Consider the following 16579-nt stretch of genomic DNA (forward strand, 5'->3'; position numbering starts at 1 on the left):
ATATATAAAATAATTCATCTGTTGTATTTAGGGAACCGCAATCATTGCATGCAAATTTTATTGTTAGTGTTTTTAACTCAAAAGTAGGAGTAAACCAAAATGTGTGATTTTTCTTTTGTGTGACTCATTTGTTTGTTCTTTATTAGTTGGCGGTATGGGTCGGATCATTTGTTTTTAAAACTATTTAGGTATGATTGACATACAAAAACTGTACATATTTAATGTATCCTATTGAGTGTAATTAATTTTTAATTTTTTTGTGTACTTCCTAAATTTATAGTCTGGTGAGTCTGGAAACAGATCTATTTTTCACTTGTCCTGATTTAATGACAGTTTCCAACATTGTTTTGTTATTACAAGTACAGAAACTTTATTATTTTTATTTTATTTTATTTTGCCCCTTTAATGAAGATACTAAAAATAATGCACTGGAAGGTGTGGCAGAGTTGGAAAATTTGTAACCATCATAATTCAGATGTAATAGGTTTGGGAAAGAATCCTCAAAAATGTTAAAGCAAGGGAGGAAAGTTTGTTGAGAAGCAAGATGTTCTTCTCTCCTGGACCCCATTGGTTGTTGGTGGTCAGAATTGTTCAGTGTAATAAATAATAGACATTTTTTTCTTAAAAAAAAAAAAAGAAAGAAAAATCCTTATCCTGGGTAATTTTAAAAGCCTTTTAGAAAATTACAGATTAGTGTTCTTTTCACGTCACAGTTTTCCTGCTTTAAACTGACTCTACATGTTCCAGAGCATTAGCTCTTGATATGCCCTGGTATTTGTCTATGTGATTTGCCGTTTGTTTATAATTGCTGTAATGAAGCATGATCCGTATGTGCTTATACTCTGGTTGCTGTGGTTTCCTCTGATTTAGTTATGCTGTTGAGTGTTATGAGTACAGAATCAGGAGGAAGTTCACCAGTAAGTTCTGATTCTATTTCTACTTAAAGGCAACCATGGGAATTAAAAAGCTGTTTATTCCCATACCTTTTATCTCTTCATAGTCAATATCGCTGAACTACTCTTTGCTATCAATGGACCACTTGATGGGTCCACATGGTATTTCTTACAACACAGGGTGTCTTAAAACAGACCAGTTCAATGCTGAGGCTATACTGGCTGATTCATAATTCTGTGCAGGAAGGGATGGGACTTTGCTGACTTTGCTTTTCTCCCTTCAGAATCTCCCAGGTGTGCTGTGTGGACGTTTTTCAGCCACTGTTTCTAAAATCTTCTACTTTCATTCATTTTATGGGTGCTTATATAGAGACCTACTGTTAATGCACTTCTGCATCTTGCAGTGAAGGCCAGATAATGGAGAAAGTAGTATAATTGCTACTTCTTCAGCCACGGCCTTTTGCCTTTGGTGATTTTAATATTTTATGCTAGTACAAAGAAAAAACTTTTTTGAAGGAAAATCCACACACATCTTCTGCTGCAGGCATTCAGAAGGATGTAATCTATGCTGCCATCACTGCTGTTGCCTTCCCATTAAAGAATAGGCCATCTGTCTCAACTCATGTTAACAGCTGTCTCACCAAATTTTGATGTCCTGATCATGAGGTGACGCTGACCATGGTTACTGGGTTCGCTGGGTAACATGATGGTCATGGAAGGCATGGATTCCTCACTTCCAAAAGGGCTCCCAGGTGTCAGACACCAGCAAAGTGTTTGAAAGTCATCTTTCTGTGGCAGTGGGAATGTGTAAGGTTCCTAGAGATTTATTCCTGTAATGTTTATAACTGAGATGATAGCTGCTATTTATTGGGTGCCTACTGTGTGCCAGCCTTTGGGCAGCACTGCGCATACACTGGATGCCTACTCTGTGACTTGCAGTGTCTTGCAAGGTAGATATTATTATCCTCATTTTACAGATAGAGGACACTGAGGTTGAAAGAGGTTAATGATTTGTCTACGTCACACAGTAAATAGCAGATGAGGGTTGGTATGCTGGTCTGAAGGGCTGCAAAACTTATGTTCTTTTGTCTGCCCCATACTCTGTACCCCCAAAGTAAAAGCTAGCTGACTTGCTCTCAGTTCTTGAAAATTAGAAATTGTCTGGTTTGAGTGTGTTTTTGAAAAAAAATAAAATTGGAAATTAACTTGAGTGTGCTGTAAGGGTAACAAAGAAATTATCCCTAAGATCATACCATATTTAAGAGTGCTATAATTTTTTCTTTTTATTTCACTCATTTCTGCTTCTCTATATCCACAGAAGATTGGGTAGAAGATGCTTTGTGATATTTAGCGATTTGAAATTTCTGTTATTTTTGTCATTTGACGTTAGCTTTAATGTTAATTCAGAAGGCCATATTTACAAGCCTGACTCAAGAGTAAAATCTTGTCACCTTCCAACTCCAGCCCTTAGTAACTGTGTGCCTCTCTTAACCTCTATGTCCCTTTCTCTGATCAGTCAGGCAGATCATTTAATAGTCATTATTCAAAGGCTTGTGAAGATGAAATGCAGTAATTCATGTAAAGCATAGAGATAGGAATGTAAAAACCAGTAAATATTAACTGCCATCGTCATCATCATCATCATCAACACTATCCTACAAAAGTTACTAGTACCACTGAAATAGTGTTGTTACGTTCAAAGTAGCAGCTATAACTAGAAGAGAGACATGCCAAATAGCCGAAAGCTTGAAGAACTAGTTTAGAAATTTCTAAATTATTTTGGATATTTTCTTTGGATATTTTTCTTTGGATATAATTATTTTGGATATTTTTGGATTGGAAAATATTTTGGGTAATCTGTGAATATAAAAATAGCTTAGCTAAGATAGTTACATGAACAATTTCAATGGAGTTAACATTCAAAGAGCAATGGACCAATTCTCTTTACTACTATCCTAAATTTGCAGAAAAAGTGAGCCTATGCAGAAATTTGTAGCCGCAGCCCAAAACATTTCCAGCAGTGCCTTTATATCATTGTAATGAAATTTAAGTAGGTAAATGAAAAGACCCCTATTCAACAGATCTCCTGGACTCTCATTTTGAGAGTCACGTTTCTCTCTGCGTGAGTTGTACGAAACTGTTCAGCTATTATTAAGTGTCTCATTGTCTATCTGTTTACCTGCGTCTTTGATACCAAGTAAACTAGACTACAGTCATGTTGGCACATTTCCACTTGCTGCCCAAGAGGTATTGAGATCAATGAACACTAACCCGAGGAGCATATTCTTACCAAATTAAAGAGCGACATGAAATATGTGTTCCAGGTTCCTGGTTTTAAGCTAAATATGCATCAGTTATCTCTGATCAGGGGAAACAGAGGGCGGGTAAGTACTTCCACCTTCTCTGTGTGTTCTAAGTTCCTTAAAAAACTTACCTGGAAATTAAGTTGTAATTTTAGCATTTGAGAGGAAACTTGATTTTAAAATAATAATCGACTGGTTTACATAACCCTTTATTTAACTTGCTTACATAATGTGTATAACACTTTGAAGGTAGTGGCATGTGTTTCCAATTCACTCTGAAAGAATATGAAAACAGCTATCTTGTGAAGAAAAGTACAAAAATTATACCACAAATTATGATCTTAAAGGAAGCCTTATGAAAAGAACTAATGTTTGTTAACTGAAGATGTCGTGAAATTAAATTTGATGTGTTCCCTAATGACTAGTCATAGCTTTAAATTGAATAAATAAGAGTTCTGTGATTAATCCACTAGATTTTTCTGTTTTAAAAGTTAGGCTTTTAACTGTTTTCAAAATTTCTATCCTATTGGAACATGATTTTATAATTCCAAGATAGGCTGGGTGCGGTGGCTCTCGCCTGTAATCCCAGCACTTTGGGAGGCCAAGGTGAGTGGATTACAAGGTCAAGAGATCGAGGCCATCCTGGCCAACATGATGAAATCCGGTCTCTACTAAAAATACAACCAGGCGTGGTGGCGGGCGCCTGTAATCCCAGCTACTTGGGAGGCTGAGGCAGGAGAATCGCTTGAACCCAGGAGGTGGAGGTTGCAGTGAGCCGAGATTGTGCCGCTGCACTCCAGCCTGGTGACGGAGCAAGACTCTGTCTCAAAAAAGAATAATAATAGTAATAATAATAATTCCAAGATAAAGCTGGAAGGTAATTGATTGCTGAAGGACTGTTCTCTGCCAATTAGCACTAACAAATTCCCTGCATTTTTGACGGGCTTCGGTGTGCAGATTGTTGTACTAGGATGGGGTGGATCATGGGTAGAGAAGATGGAAGTCCAGGATGAAGAAAAACTTAGCGGAGCGTGGTGGCGGCTGCCTGTAGTCCCAGGCAGCTTGGGAGCTTGTCCCCACCTTCAAGGAGCACTCAATCTAGCTAGAGGCCAGGACTGGGTATGGTCAGTTTAAACTGTCTTCTTTATAGCTGCTGGTATAAAAAATACAACACTCAAGTACTTAGATATTTCATTTAAAATAACAAACTGCTTGGTATGTAATTACATAACTTTAGGGTTATGCTTTTAGTTTTTAAAACCATGAGTCCAGAGAAAATTCAAGGTAGGGGATTAATTTTTTATTATTGAATAGACAATGATAGGTTCTAATAATATAAAAATACAAGACTGGCAAGTTTTTGTTGTTGTTGTTGTTTTTGAGACGGTCCCGCAGTGACGCAATCTCGGCTCACTGCAAGCTCCGCCTCCCAGGTTCACGCCATTCTCCTGCCTCAGCCTCCCAAGTAGCTGGGACAGGCAGCCGCCACCACGCTCCGCTAAGTTTTTTGTGTTTTTAGTAGAGATGGGGTTTCACTGTGTTAGCCAGGATGGTCTCGATCTCCTGACCTCGTGATCCGCCCACCTCGGCCTCCCAAAGTGCTGGGTTTACAGGCGTGAGCCACCGTGCCTGCAAGGTTGGCAAGTTTCTACAAGAGCTGTTGGCTTCTTCATTGTCATCCTGGAGGTTACATGGAATAGCTTATGTTTTGAAGCTAGTTACAATTACAATAATGGGTATCCGCTGGTAATTTTCTAAATTGTCCTTTAATTTTTTCAGTAACAAATACATACATGATTGATGCTAAAAATATTCATTTACTTGCTATGTCTCACTAAATGTTTTTTATGATTCTCTGGGCTTTGACAAATCAACAGAATTTGGGGTTTAGATATATTGTGCTATATTTGAAATGATTGAACTTCTTATTTTTCTTCCGTAATATAAATTGTTTTGTAACATCAAATGGAGAAGAGACTAATGTTGTGTTCTTTGTGCTAGGTACTGTGGTAGGTATTTTGCAGTTGTGGGTCCTGGTCTGTGTGGTTGCTAACCCTTCTGACCTACATAATTCTGGCAACATCTTTAGTATCCCCTCGTATCTATAGAGGCAAAATTTATTTCTATCACACTTTAAATATACCACATCGATTTCTGTGTCTATGGCTTGATTTGGAAGTTAGGGGATTTAATTTCCTCTCCCTAGCTTAGTTACTTTATTTCCTGCCTACATAGTTGCTAAGGTCAAGTTTCTTTCCAGGCTTTGTTTTCCTTAGCATGTTTTTTTGGAGGCAGGGGAACAGTTGGTGATGTATCTGTGGTTTATTGCCCAGCAACATGAAAGGATGGGGATCGGGGAGAGTCCTCAAAGAGAAGTTCAGATCAGAGATACCTGACTGGAAGATTAAAGTAAGCAAAAGCAGTAGCCACATGAGACAAGGTTAATACGTGGGCTTACGAAAATGTCCTAAACATTATTTGGTCTTTTGTATGATAAGAACTCTTTCTAGAATATAAGCATCATAAGAGTAGTTCTCTTGTCTGTTTTGTTCTCTGTGGCCCTGTCATCTGTGCCTGGCACAGTGTAGGTGCCTAATAATGATGTGTTGATTAATTGAACTATGAATGAATAAATAACATATTTCAATGGTAGTTTCTGGTCTTGTACTTTATTTTATTTATTTGACTGAAGTTTTTTGTTGCTATTCTAGTAAATGGTGAGGGAGAAGCTTGCTACTAAAGTGTGTAATTTCTAAATGGTTATTTTAAAAATTATATTGGAAACTTTTTCTCCTATAGAAAATTATCTCAAAGTATAAGGTAATGTATTTGTTGGTGGGGGAAGCATTTTATATCTCTGTAATACAGTGACACTTGTATCTTTGATCTTTACAATGACACTTGTATCTTTGATTTTTATTACCCATCGTTCTTTTTTAGAAAAATCACCTCATGCATTTAAAAAAAAAAAAAACAAAACTTAAAAAAATTCTTTGTAGTCTTTACAGTAGGGAAGTTTTGTTCACATGTATTTGAAGAGTGCATGAAATAAGGTTTGTTTCCTTCTTTTATGCTTTTATAATGTGCCAAGATAGTGAGGGGTTCTTAATGAGTAGATTTACGTAATTTAGGTTAAGGCATGTACTTTTTTCCCCCCAAGGGTTTTAATATAATTGCAAAATTCCTCTTTAGAAAGATCATATCTAATTTACATTTTCTTTCTTCCAACCCCACTTCATTCTTGAATCTGATGGGTTAAAAAAAATTGATTCTTTTATTGAATATTTCTAAGTCCGAACATCTTTTCAAATGTTTTACATGTGTCACTTGTTCATGTACTTCGTCCATTTTTCTGTTGAAATTTTATCTTACTAATATATAAGTGTTCTTTGTAAAAGACACCTACCGTTTATGGTGTTTGGTGAATTGTTTTCTTCTCTGTGCAGTTTTGTAAGACACTTTAGAGACTGAAGGGTGTGAAGGCTCTGAATTTTTATTTATTTGTTTAATTTTGCGATGGAGTTTCCTTCTTGTTGCCTAGGCTGGAGTGCATGGTGCAATCTTGGCTCACCGCAACCTGCACCTCCCAGGTTCAAGCGATTCTCCTGCTTCAGCCTCCCAAGTAGCTGGGATTGCGGGCTTCCACCACCAAGCCTGGCTAATTTTTGCATTTTTAATAGAGACAGGGTTTCACCATGTTGACCAGGTTGGTCTCAAACTCCTGACCTCAGGTGATCCGTCTGCCCCAGCCTCCCAACGTGCTGGGATTATAGGCGTGAGCCACCATGCCTGGCCACCTCTGGATTTTTTAACATAGACCTTTCTTTTTGTCTGTTGCTATTCCCAGTTGGAGAGTTGAGCAGAGATATTTCTATGTAAGGCTAATTAGTCTAAGTAATAGGTGTGTCATCGTCATAAAGTTGTAAGTTTTCTTGTGTATCATAAAATTTTTCAAGAGATATATCCTCTGACTCTCCAAGACTGAAACCAGCATTGCAGCAGCAGTTCAGCAGCAATTCTAGAAGAGGAGGGGAAAATCCTGTGCCAACATATTTTTCTGACTGTTGCTGCTGTCTTTGGTCTTTTCAGGAACTTGCCATTTTAAACATAATTCACTGTTTTGACTGTGTTATGTATGATTTCATCCCCATGCACATTCACATGAAAAGTGAGTTGTCTAACCCTGGGCTATGTTTCCATTTATTTTCAGAGTATTCACATACTGGAGAGGACTGCTTCCTCTAGCACCGAGCCCTCCTTAAGTCGGCAATTGCTGGAACCGGAGCCCGTCCCCCTCTCCAAGGTCAGTGATGGAATGCGGTGCTTTCTCTGCTGGCATGATGCCTACTCTGGGGCCAATTGAACTGTGAATAACTTTTATACCTGACTCCCCTAAAATGGCTGTGATGCCAGTTGTAGGCAACTCTTTGCACTTTTTCCGCTTCCAGTGAGTAGAGTTTCTCTGCCCTTTGTAAGAGAGAACAGAGAATGTGTACTTTGCTGGGATTTGCAGGATTACATACAGAGATCCAAAATTCTCTTTAAGGGAAGAAGGAAAAAGAAGCTATTGCCTTCCCTGTTGGAGATAAAAACATATTTCTATGCCCAGCTAATGGAAAATTTAAAAAACTGCATCCAGCAATAAAAATAATAACAGCTACCATTATTGCCCATGTACTGCATCACCAGACACTATGAGAAGTATTTAAATATATTATCCCATTTAATATAGTTCTTATAAGTAGCTCCACACACACAGTGTAGGTATTTATCACATTTTACAAATATGGAAACTGAGAGTTCGTAACTTGCCCATAGTAAATAAATAAATAAACTATCAAGGATTATAGCAGAGCAAGAATTCAAACTTAGATTTGTCCAACTCCACAACCAATGCTTGTCAGCTCTTCCCGAGCTGCAAGGTAGAACAGTACCTATGCGGAGGGGCTGTTGTATATTCTGGCTTCTAGGCTCCTTCTCACATCTGGTCTTCCTAGCAGTGAGCTCATGAGAGAACAACTGCAGATTATTTATAAGACCTTTTCTGTGTCATGGGAGCCAGTGTTCCCTCCCCTTCAGCCTGCTCTTCCTCAGACTGGGGAAACATTAAATTCACATATGTCTAAAAAGTAAAAATGATAGGGAAAAGTTGAAGATATACCATCCTACTCCTGCCCATCCCTCCCTGAGATTTTCAATGGGCTTCCTCCTTTATTGAGAAATTCTGAAAATAGAATGCATACAGACTTTGAATTCCAGTATAAAAATAGCACTTTATACCCAGAGATGGTTAATTTCTAAATATGTAAAACCGATCATTACACCTTGCTTTTCTATATTAAACATAATCCTTTTAGAAAAGAACACTTTGCTACCCAACTGTTACGGAATATATACACTTGAACCTCTTTAAACTGTAAAGATATTACAAGCTATAAAGTTTATTCTGTCAGACAAGAATAGACTGCTAAACCGCAGAAAGCAGGGAGTTATTAAAGTGTAAAACATAACTTAGAGATAAAAAGTGGTCTTGACTTCCATTTGAATAGCAAATAGAGACTGTATACCTGGTAAATATAATATAACTGGTAATCTCTTTGAAATAGGAATTCTCTCTTATAGTTAGCTAAAGGAAATAGAGAACAAATAAAAGGGCAATGGAAAAAGGTAGCTAAAATTTATTGAGCACCTACTTTGTGCCAGGCACTGGATTAGAACATGTATTATCTCACTTAGCCCCCAACTCGTTGAAGTGCATATCAATGTTGTTTTTACTTACTGATAATTATGGCATAATTTTCCAGGCATGAAGACTTGGTCTAACAGCAATTCTTCCTAGAAGGAGGTGGTTGTTAGCCCAGCTCACAGCAGCTGGGGCTTGGGTCCACTGGCTTGATATAAAGGGATCTGGGTAGGGTACATACAGCATCTACTTCCCATTACTTCTCCATGTTGTTGCCCATTTAGATCTTGCTGTAGGACTACTAAACCCTGGTTGTGTTTCTGTATCAGTAGACACCACATCTCTTGGGGCCTCATGAAATCAGAGGGCCATATCTAACCCAGACACCATCGCATCTCACCATCTCTCGGCCCCTTTGAGAGATGGACTTCCTGGGCACTGGTTAGTAGTGGAAGAATTTTTTCTTGAAGTACACATTGTCCTGATCAGGATTTGTTCCAATCCTAAGCTTGATGCATTCACCTGCTAAAGCATTTTTATGTACCCACACACACTCACCAGCATACATCTGCACACGTGTGCACATACAGTTTACCTTCAGAAAGGAAATGTCTCTGTTTTTTCCAAATGAAAAAACTTGGGCGATTATAGCATTACTGTCTGTTCTTATTTATTGTTATTAGGGTAAAAGTATTTTTAAAACTTGTAATACCAATAATATGTATATATCTGACACGTCAAGTACTGACATGATCACATTATGGCTTTTAGCTCTGTTTCTGTTATAAGTAAACCCAGGAAAATTGGAGACTTTTAAGCAGAAAAAATATCAACTGAAATTACAAAAACAAATGCTTCAATTTTTGGAAAATAATTTTAATTTTCTTAAGATAGTCCTAGTCTACTAAGCATAGAGGGAGAAATTTTAACATAATGGAAAATAGAACATAGATGAGTTGTTTCATTCTTATACACTTTATTTGTAACATTATCCACAGCATTTATAATTGAAATAGGGAGAACATTATCTGCTCTGGTTTTATCTTTTGCCTCTGTCAGTTTGACAGCATATTTAATTGTGAGAAGTATAGTAGGACTCTTTTTCTTTTACTGGACTTAGTAATATTGCCTCAGACTGAATAAAATTATTTGCTCAAAGCTGTCACATCTATGTTTAAGAAATACACGTTAACTTTTTGCCTTTCTATCTTATCTCTTTTTTTCTCCCTTCTGAAGTTAAACTCCCAGAGAAGAAAAAAACACTGTGATAGAAATTAGTAGCCGTACATGAGAATGATACATTAGATTTTGGGGACTCTGGGGGAAAGGGTGGGGGGTGTCGAGGGATAAAAGACGACACATTGGGTACAGTGTATGCTGCTTGGGTGATGGGTGCACCAAAATCTCAGAAATCACCACTAAAGAACTTATTCATATAACCAAACACCACCCGTTCCCCAAAAACCCACTGAAATAAAAAATAAAAATTTATAAAAAGAAATTAGTAGTTAATAGCCATTACTACAATCTGAGTTTAGTCAGAAGAAAACTTGCAAAGCTCTGCACTTATTAAATGTTTCCATTTTCACAAGTTATACAGAATATTCTTCATCATCCACACACACACACATACAGTCAATCAAAGATGAACACCAGCTTCCAAATAAATCTAGCCAGAAATACAAATATTATTCTTCTAGAGATACTATCCATGGATGCAGCTACTGAAAATAGAAATGCCACTAAATATGGTGGATATCTCTCTAAGAACAGAGAGAGAGCTCTAATGAATGTATTTACACATAGATGGAGATTATTTTGTGGAATATAGTGGTCATCTACCTTTCTGTGTGAGTCAAAAGCCACAGGCATTAGAGTTTTTATAAGAGCCTACTGGTTTCTCCTATTATTCTAAACATTATTCATAAACAGCGCTAACTTGTTGAATTGCAGTTCACTACTAAGAAATGCAACCCAGAGGCTCCCAGGGGCACGTGTATCTTTGAAAGCACCAAGTTCTTTGGTGTGTCTTTGGTGAGCAGGTGTCTTATGTGCGCTTTGGAATGCACGCAAGCCTTCCCGAGAGCAACCGTGACCACAGCGCTGTTATTCCCTGTTAATAGCAGGTTCCAAGCCACTTGAGACAATAGCAGCCTTTCCATTTCTACACAGAAAACCAGGTCCGCGCACTAATTGAACATTTGTCATCAAAATAGTCTTATTTTGAAACTTTAAAGTGCCTCTGTGCCCGGGGATTCACTGTCTGGAAAAAATGCATTTTAAACATCCTGAGTACAGGCAATCGAATTTCCATCCTACCCCAAACAGACAAGGTGGCTCCACTGAGTCTCTGATGGACCCCACTTACCTCTAGGTCTACCTGGGAAGCTCTTTTTAACTTCAGTTAAAAGTGCATAGCTGTGTTTGATGTTAGAATTTGCTCCAGAATGTTGTTCATACTTCTTTCTGGTGGGCCTAATACTGCTTCAAAAGCAACTTCTACTTAAGAATCTGCTTTAAGTGTGTCATCAGGCACTGAGAAACGTGATTTGTTTCTCTTTTTTTCTCTCAGGAAGCTGACAGCTGGGAAATTATAGAAGGGCTGAAAATAGGCCAAACCAATGTCCAGAAACCAGACAAACATGAGGGCTTTATGCTGAAGAAAAGAAAATGGCCTTTAAAAGGCTGGCACAAGGTAACATTTTTATCATATTCAGGTTCAGATTGTCTTCATAAATAAAGAAGATCTTACTTGCTATCATGAGGTGGGAAACTAAGACTATGACTCTATGCGTAAAACTAGCTTTTTTTCCTTTTTTTTTTGAGACAGAGTCTTGCTCTGTTACCCAGGCTGGAGTGCAGTGGCATGATCTCAGCTCACCGCAGCTTCCGCCTCGCAGGTTCAAGCGATTCTTCCACCTCATCCTCCTGAGTAGCTGGGACTACAGGTGCACGCCACCATGCCTGGCTAATTTTTTTATTTTTAGTAGAGACAAGGTTTTAGCCTATTGGCCAGGCTGGTCTTGAACTCCCGGCCCCAAGTGATCCGCCCACTTCAGCCTCCCAAAGTCCTGGGTTTACAGGTGTGAGCCACCACACCCAGCCGTAAAACTAACTTTTAAGGCCTTATTTTAACCACATGGATTGTAGTCTATTATACTTAACAGAGACAGAGATCTGTAATATACATATGGAGGAAAAAAAATATGTGATATTTAAAATCCAGTTTGTATATATTGTTGTCTGATTTACTTTTTTCACTTAAATTAGTATAGATAAGTTCTCATTAAATACTCTTTGAAATATGAGGTATTTTAAATGCATGCATGTATTACTTTGGATGGATCTATATTATATATCCCACTGCTATCGAACTAATTCCCTCTTGCTGGATATGTAAGATATGCCTCATTTTTTACTATTGTGATGTGATGAATATCCTTACACATGAACTTCTATTTAGTTCTTTGGGATAAATTCCTAGAATTATTGTTACCAGTACAAACTACAGCTGGAAAATCACTGATCCCAGAAGTTTGTTTACTGCTCTTTAAAGTCTACAGTTTATTCCTCTCCTTCCTCATAATATCCTTATCCTATATCTCAGTTTTAATGATGGAGAAAATATTTTTTACTGCATTTTACCATTACCCAAGTAGCAAGGATTCTGTCATACTAAGGAGGAGAAAGTTGCCGGACATTTTCAGTTTAAACTCTTTTTTTTCTTTTTTTGAGACAGAGTCTCACTCTGTCGCCCAGGCTGGAGTGCAGTGGTGAAATCACACCTCGTTGCAACCTCCACCTCTTGGGTTCAAGTGATTCTTCTGCCTCAGCCTCCCTCCCGAGTAGCTGGGACTACAGGCGCACGCGACCATGCTTGGCTGATTTTTTTTTTTCTTTGGTATTTTTAGTAGAGGTGGGATTTCACCATATTGACCAGGCTGGTCTCAGACTCCTGACCTCATGATCTGCCCACCTCGGCCTCCCAAAGTGCTGGGATTACAGGCGTAAGCCACCGCGCCAGTTTAAACTCTTTAGTGGGCCACCCAGTATCCTCTTTGAAATCAGTGGAAGAGTAAATCTATATACTTGGCACATCTGCACGTTGATTTCATCTCAGGGCAGATACATTTATTGGCCCAAATGGCCAGTGGTGGCTGCCCATTGGCTCAATGCAGGGAGGTTGTGTATGTTAACTTCCTTGAGGAAACATTTTATGTGTTTTAAGGGAAAGACTTAAAAATGAACACATGGGAAATGTTGCCCCGGTCCCCTGTCTGTGAAAGTCCCTTCTTCCTTGTCAGAAACTATCTTTCCTGAACCCATAGTATTATCATAGTGCCAAGGACTTGCCCTCGCTGTTGTTCTTCCTGAGATTTTCGCCAACTGGCCATCCTCCTTCCTAAGATCACCGTTGCCTTTCATTCTGACCTTACCTCTTTGTGTTTCCCCAAATTGATGGCCTTGCTAATTTCTTTCCTTATGATATGCTATAAGTGATCTCTGCTGAAATTCTTTGATAGACAGACATGGAAACACAGGAAAAAGCGGTCAAAGAAACAAATTTTGTATGAATTGCTAACTTTAATTTAGCACTTTCAGTCCATGATTCAGCAAAACTGGCTGTGGTTTGGCAGCAACTTTCTAGACCATGCCTTTAAACATTTTGCTACATAAATAACAGAGGGCCTGCTTTGCACTGTTGTCTTTTCTCCTGATCTCTGCAACCACCATGTGTTTATTCAGATGTCAGCCCATTTGATTGACCAAGTTAAGGGCAACTGATTTTAATCAAGTGTTTTTCAACTGTAGAGACTCTTTTTTCCAGTGCTGACTTGTTGTCCTGCAGAACCTGAAACAAAGGGGTTTCAGTGGCCTTCTGTGAGTCCTATGCAGAACTCATAGGGGTGCTCTGTGCAGAACTCATAGAAGGCCACTGTACTCACAGAAGCAGATCCCGGGTCCTGACTACCTGCCATCTCAGCAGCTAAGAGGTCCCAAATCACATAAAAACTTTCCAGCAGAGTAATTTTCCAGGAACAGAAAGACTCCTTGCATCTGTAGAACTAGAGGGCACAGGACCCATTCTTTGACCGGGCCCTGGGAACTGTTTGTTCTCTTGTGAATTACCCATGGAAGAAAAATCAACAGCTGAGAGTTCCTGAGTGTTTGTAGAGCAAAAATGGGCAAATCCATTCAGACTGGACTAGGATTATCTTGGAGGAGACAAAAATTGCCAAAAACCTCTCTCTTTTTTTACCCTTAATGTAGTTCAGAAATAATTTTCAGCCTCTTTGATTAATGGTAGAATGCAAACATTTGCTAAGTAGAGATGCAAGCATATTGCTAAGCCCACTTAAATTTTCCAGATTCATTATTCATAGATTCAGTCCATTGGCTTCTGTAATGGACATGAACATTTTCAGGAATTATCTGTGGTATCCAGGGAAAATTCAGGAGTGTGTTCACAGTGAAAAATTCCCTGTAGACGTGTACAGAGCTCCTTATATAGTCACTGTGATCATTTCTCACTTTGAAAAACATCCCAATGTGGTTCATTCAGAGGATTGTAGCTTCAGGTCCTCAGATTCCTTCTCTGTTAAGAAAAATCATGGTGAAAAGACTCCATCCCCATTGGATTATGTATAAAAGAATCTTGATGGTTAACAGTATGGAACTAGAGCTCTTATCTCCTTGCCATTTAATGTGACTGACTGTGGCCAAATGCACTGAATCCAGATACATTAAAATGATCAAACATATTGATTAATAAATGCCAAGCAACATTAGACCCACATTTGTGAATGTTTTATATAATTCAAAATACAGACAGTAACTGGGGGTGTTTGGTTCTTGCAGCGTTTTTTTGTCCTGGATAATGGAATGTTAAAGTATTCAAAGGCACCACTCGATGTAAGTAGCACACAGGACATGTTTCAAAGATTGATTCTGAATTCTGCTTGAAGTGAGTAAACACTGTAATTGTACAAGCCTTGTGCCATAGTTACCAGCTTTGTGCATGTCTGGGCCTGTAAGATTTCACAAGCTCCCAAACCTCCATGTTCTAAAGTGTTTCAACCTAGTGCATGAAGATTTAACTATTTTGATGTGTGTTATTAAAAACAGAAGCTTAAACCTTAAAAGTGACACATGAGTAAAATCACCTTCTGTCACATGGAGAGAAAACCCAAATGGGCTTTTTTTCTGCATCTCCCAATAAACTCTGCTTTATGTGTGCTGCTTTGTTCTTGTCAATGTCCTTTTAAAAACTATCTTACAAATCTTATTTCTAGGTCATATGTCTTTTTATCTTGGAGATCCCAATTCACAAAAATTATTCCAAATTGTTTTTATTTAGTATACAAAGGAGTAGTTTGCATGTAACACTGGAAAATTCCTTCCTTCATCATTGTGGTGTGGGGAAGTAACAGAAGTCTCAGGTTTCAGTTTTGTCCCCATCTCTGCCATTGAATCAGCCATGTCCTTGATCAGAGGAGCAGCCAGAAGGAAGAGTCGGCTGCTCCCTGCTTTCTGGTCCCAGCTGCCCCGTTCTGCCTCAGCAGCTGTCTGCCAGCTGATTACTCAGGGATGTTCTGTGTTATAGGTCAAAGATTGACCGCAGTTATTTTAGGACCACTAAAGATGGGAGAATATAAGCTGGGCAATCTAGAATTATGAAGAATTAGCATTACATTCTATGCCAAGACAGGAATAAGATGAATAGTCTTATTTATAAAAATTGGTGTGAAGTCACTTCAACATCAACTATCCTAGAACCTAATCCATAGAACCTTAACTATTTTGTTTGTTAAGGAGTTATATGTAGTATTCCACTTTCCATAGATAAGTTAAAGATTACCTTGAGTTCACTTAAATCCAGTACAGAAATATCAAATTATATATCCTTTCAGCCTATTTACTAGTCTTTTGATTTCAGATTCAAAAAGGAAAGGTCCACGGGAGCATAGATGTCGGACTGTCAGTCATGTCAATTAAAAAGAAAGCTCGAAGAATAGACCTTGACACAGAAGAGCACATCTATCATTTGAAGGTGAAATCACTTTTCAACAGTTTCTCTGCCATTATCAGGGGAAACCATTTGCCTACACCAGTGGTAGACAGGAGAGTGATTTTACAATTACTTTCTCCACTTGTTCATTGTCTTAGGTGAAATCTCAAGACTGGTTTGATGCATGGGTATCCAAACTGCGACATCATCGGTTGTATCGTCAGAATGAAATTGTGAGATCACCAAGAGATGCTAGTTTTCACATATTTCCTTCAACTTCCACAGCTGAATCCTCACCAGCTGCTAATGTTTCTGTAGTAGATGGAAAGGTACGATTTTGTTCTATAAAAACCAGCCTGAAAATTGCTTAGAAAATTATGCAAATTTTGGCCAGGCACGGTGGCTTACGCCTGTAATCCCAGCACTTTGGGAGGCCAAGGCGGGCGGATCACCTGATGGCCAGGAGTTCGAGACCAGCCTGGGCAACATGGTGAAAACCCCATCTCTACTAAAAACACAAAAATTAGTCAGATGTGATGTGATGGTGCACACCTGTAATCCCAACTACTCAGTAGGCTGAGGCACGAAAATTGCTTGAACCTGGGAGGCGGAGGTTGCAGTGAGCCATGATTGTGCCACTAGTGAACAGCCTGGGCAATACAGCAAGACTGCATCTCAAAAAAAATAAAAT

General features: G+C 38.6%; 1 protein-coding gene across 5 annotated transcripts in view; it reads left to right on the top strand.

The window, feature by feature from the left end:
* OSBPL6 (oxysterol binding protein like 6) overlaps positions 1 to 16579 on the top strand; it is a 211985-nt gene that overhangs the window by 127903 nt on the left and 67503 nt on the right. For 4 of the 5 annotated variants that reach the window (XM_025404426.1, XM_025404428.1, XM_025404431.1 and 1 more), the window contains exons 4-8: positions 7407 to 7499; positions 11452 to 11574; positions 14739 to 14792; positions 15817 to 15930; positions 16047 to 16217. In XM_025404426.1, coding sequence (XP_025260211.1) covers positions 7407 to 7499; positions 11452 to 11574; positions 14739 to 14792; positions 15817 to 15930; positions 16047 to 16217 — 555 coding nt within the window. Of the gene's footprint in view, positions 1 to 3119; positions 3278 to 7406; positions 7500 to 11451; positions 11575 to 14738; positions 14793 to 15816; positions 15931 to 16046; positions 16218 to 16579 lie in introns of those variants that run through there. The other variant, XM_025404427.1, reaches the window with a different exon arrangement.

Source organism: Theropithecus gelada, chromosome 12, assembly GCF_003255815.1.
Source record: "Theropithecus gelada isolate Dixy chromosome 12, Tgel_1.0, whole genome shotgun sequence".
In the NCBI taxonomy this organism is placed as follows: Eukaryota; Metazoa; Chordata; class Mammalia; order Primates; family Cercopithecidae; genus Theropithecus; species Theropithecus gelada.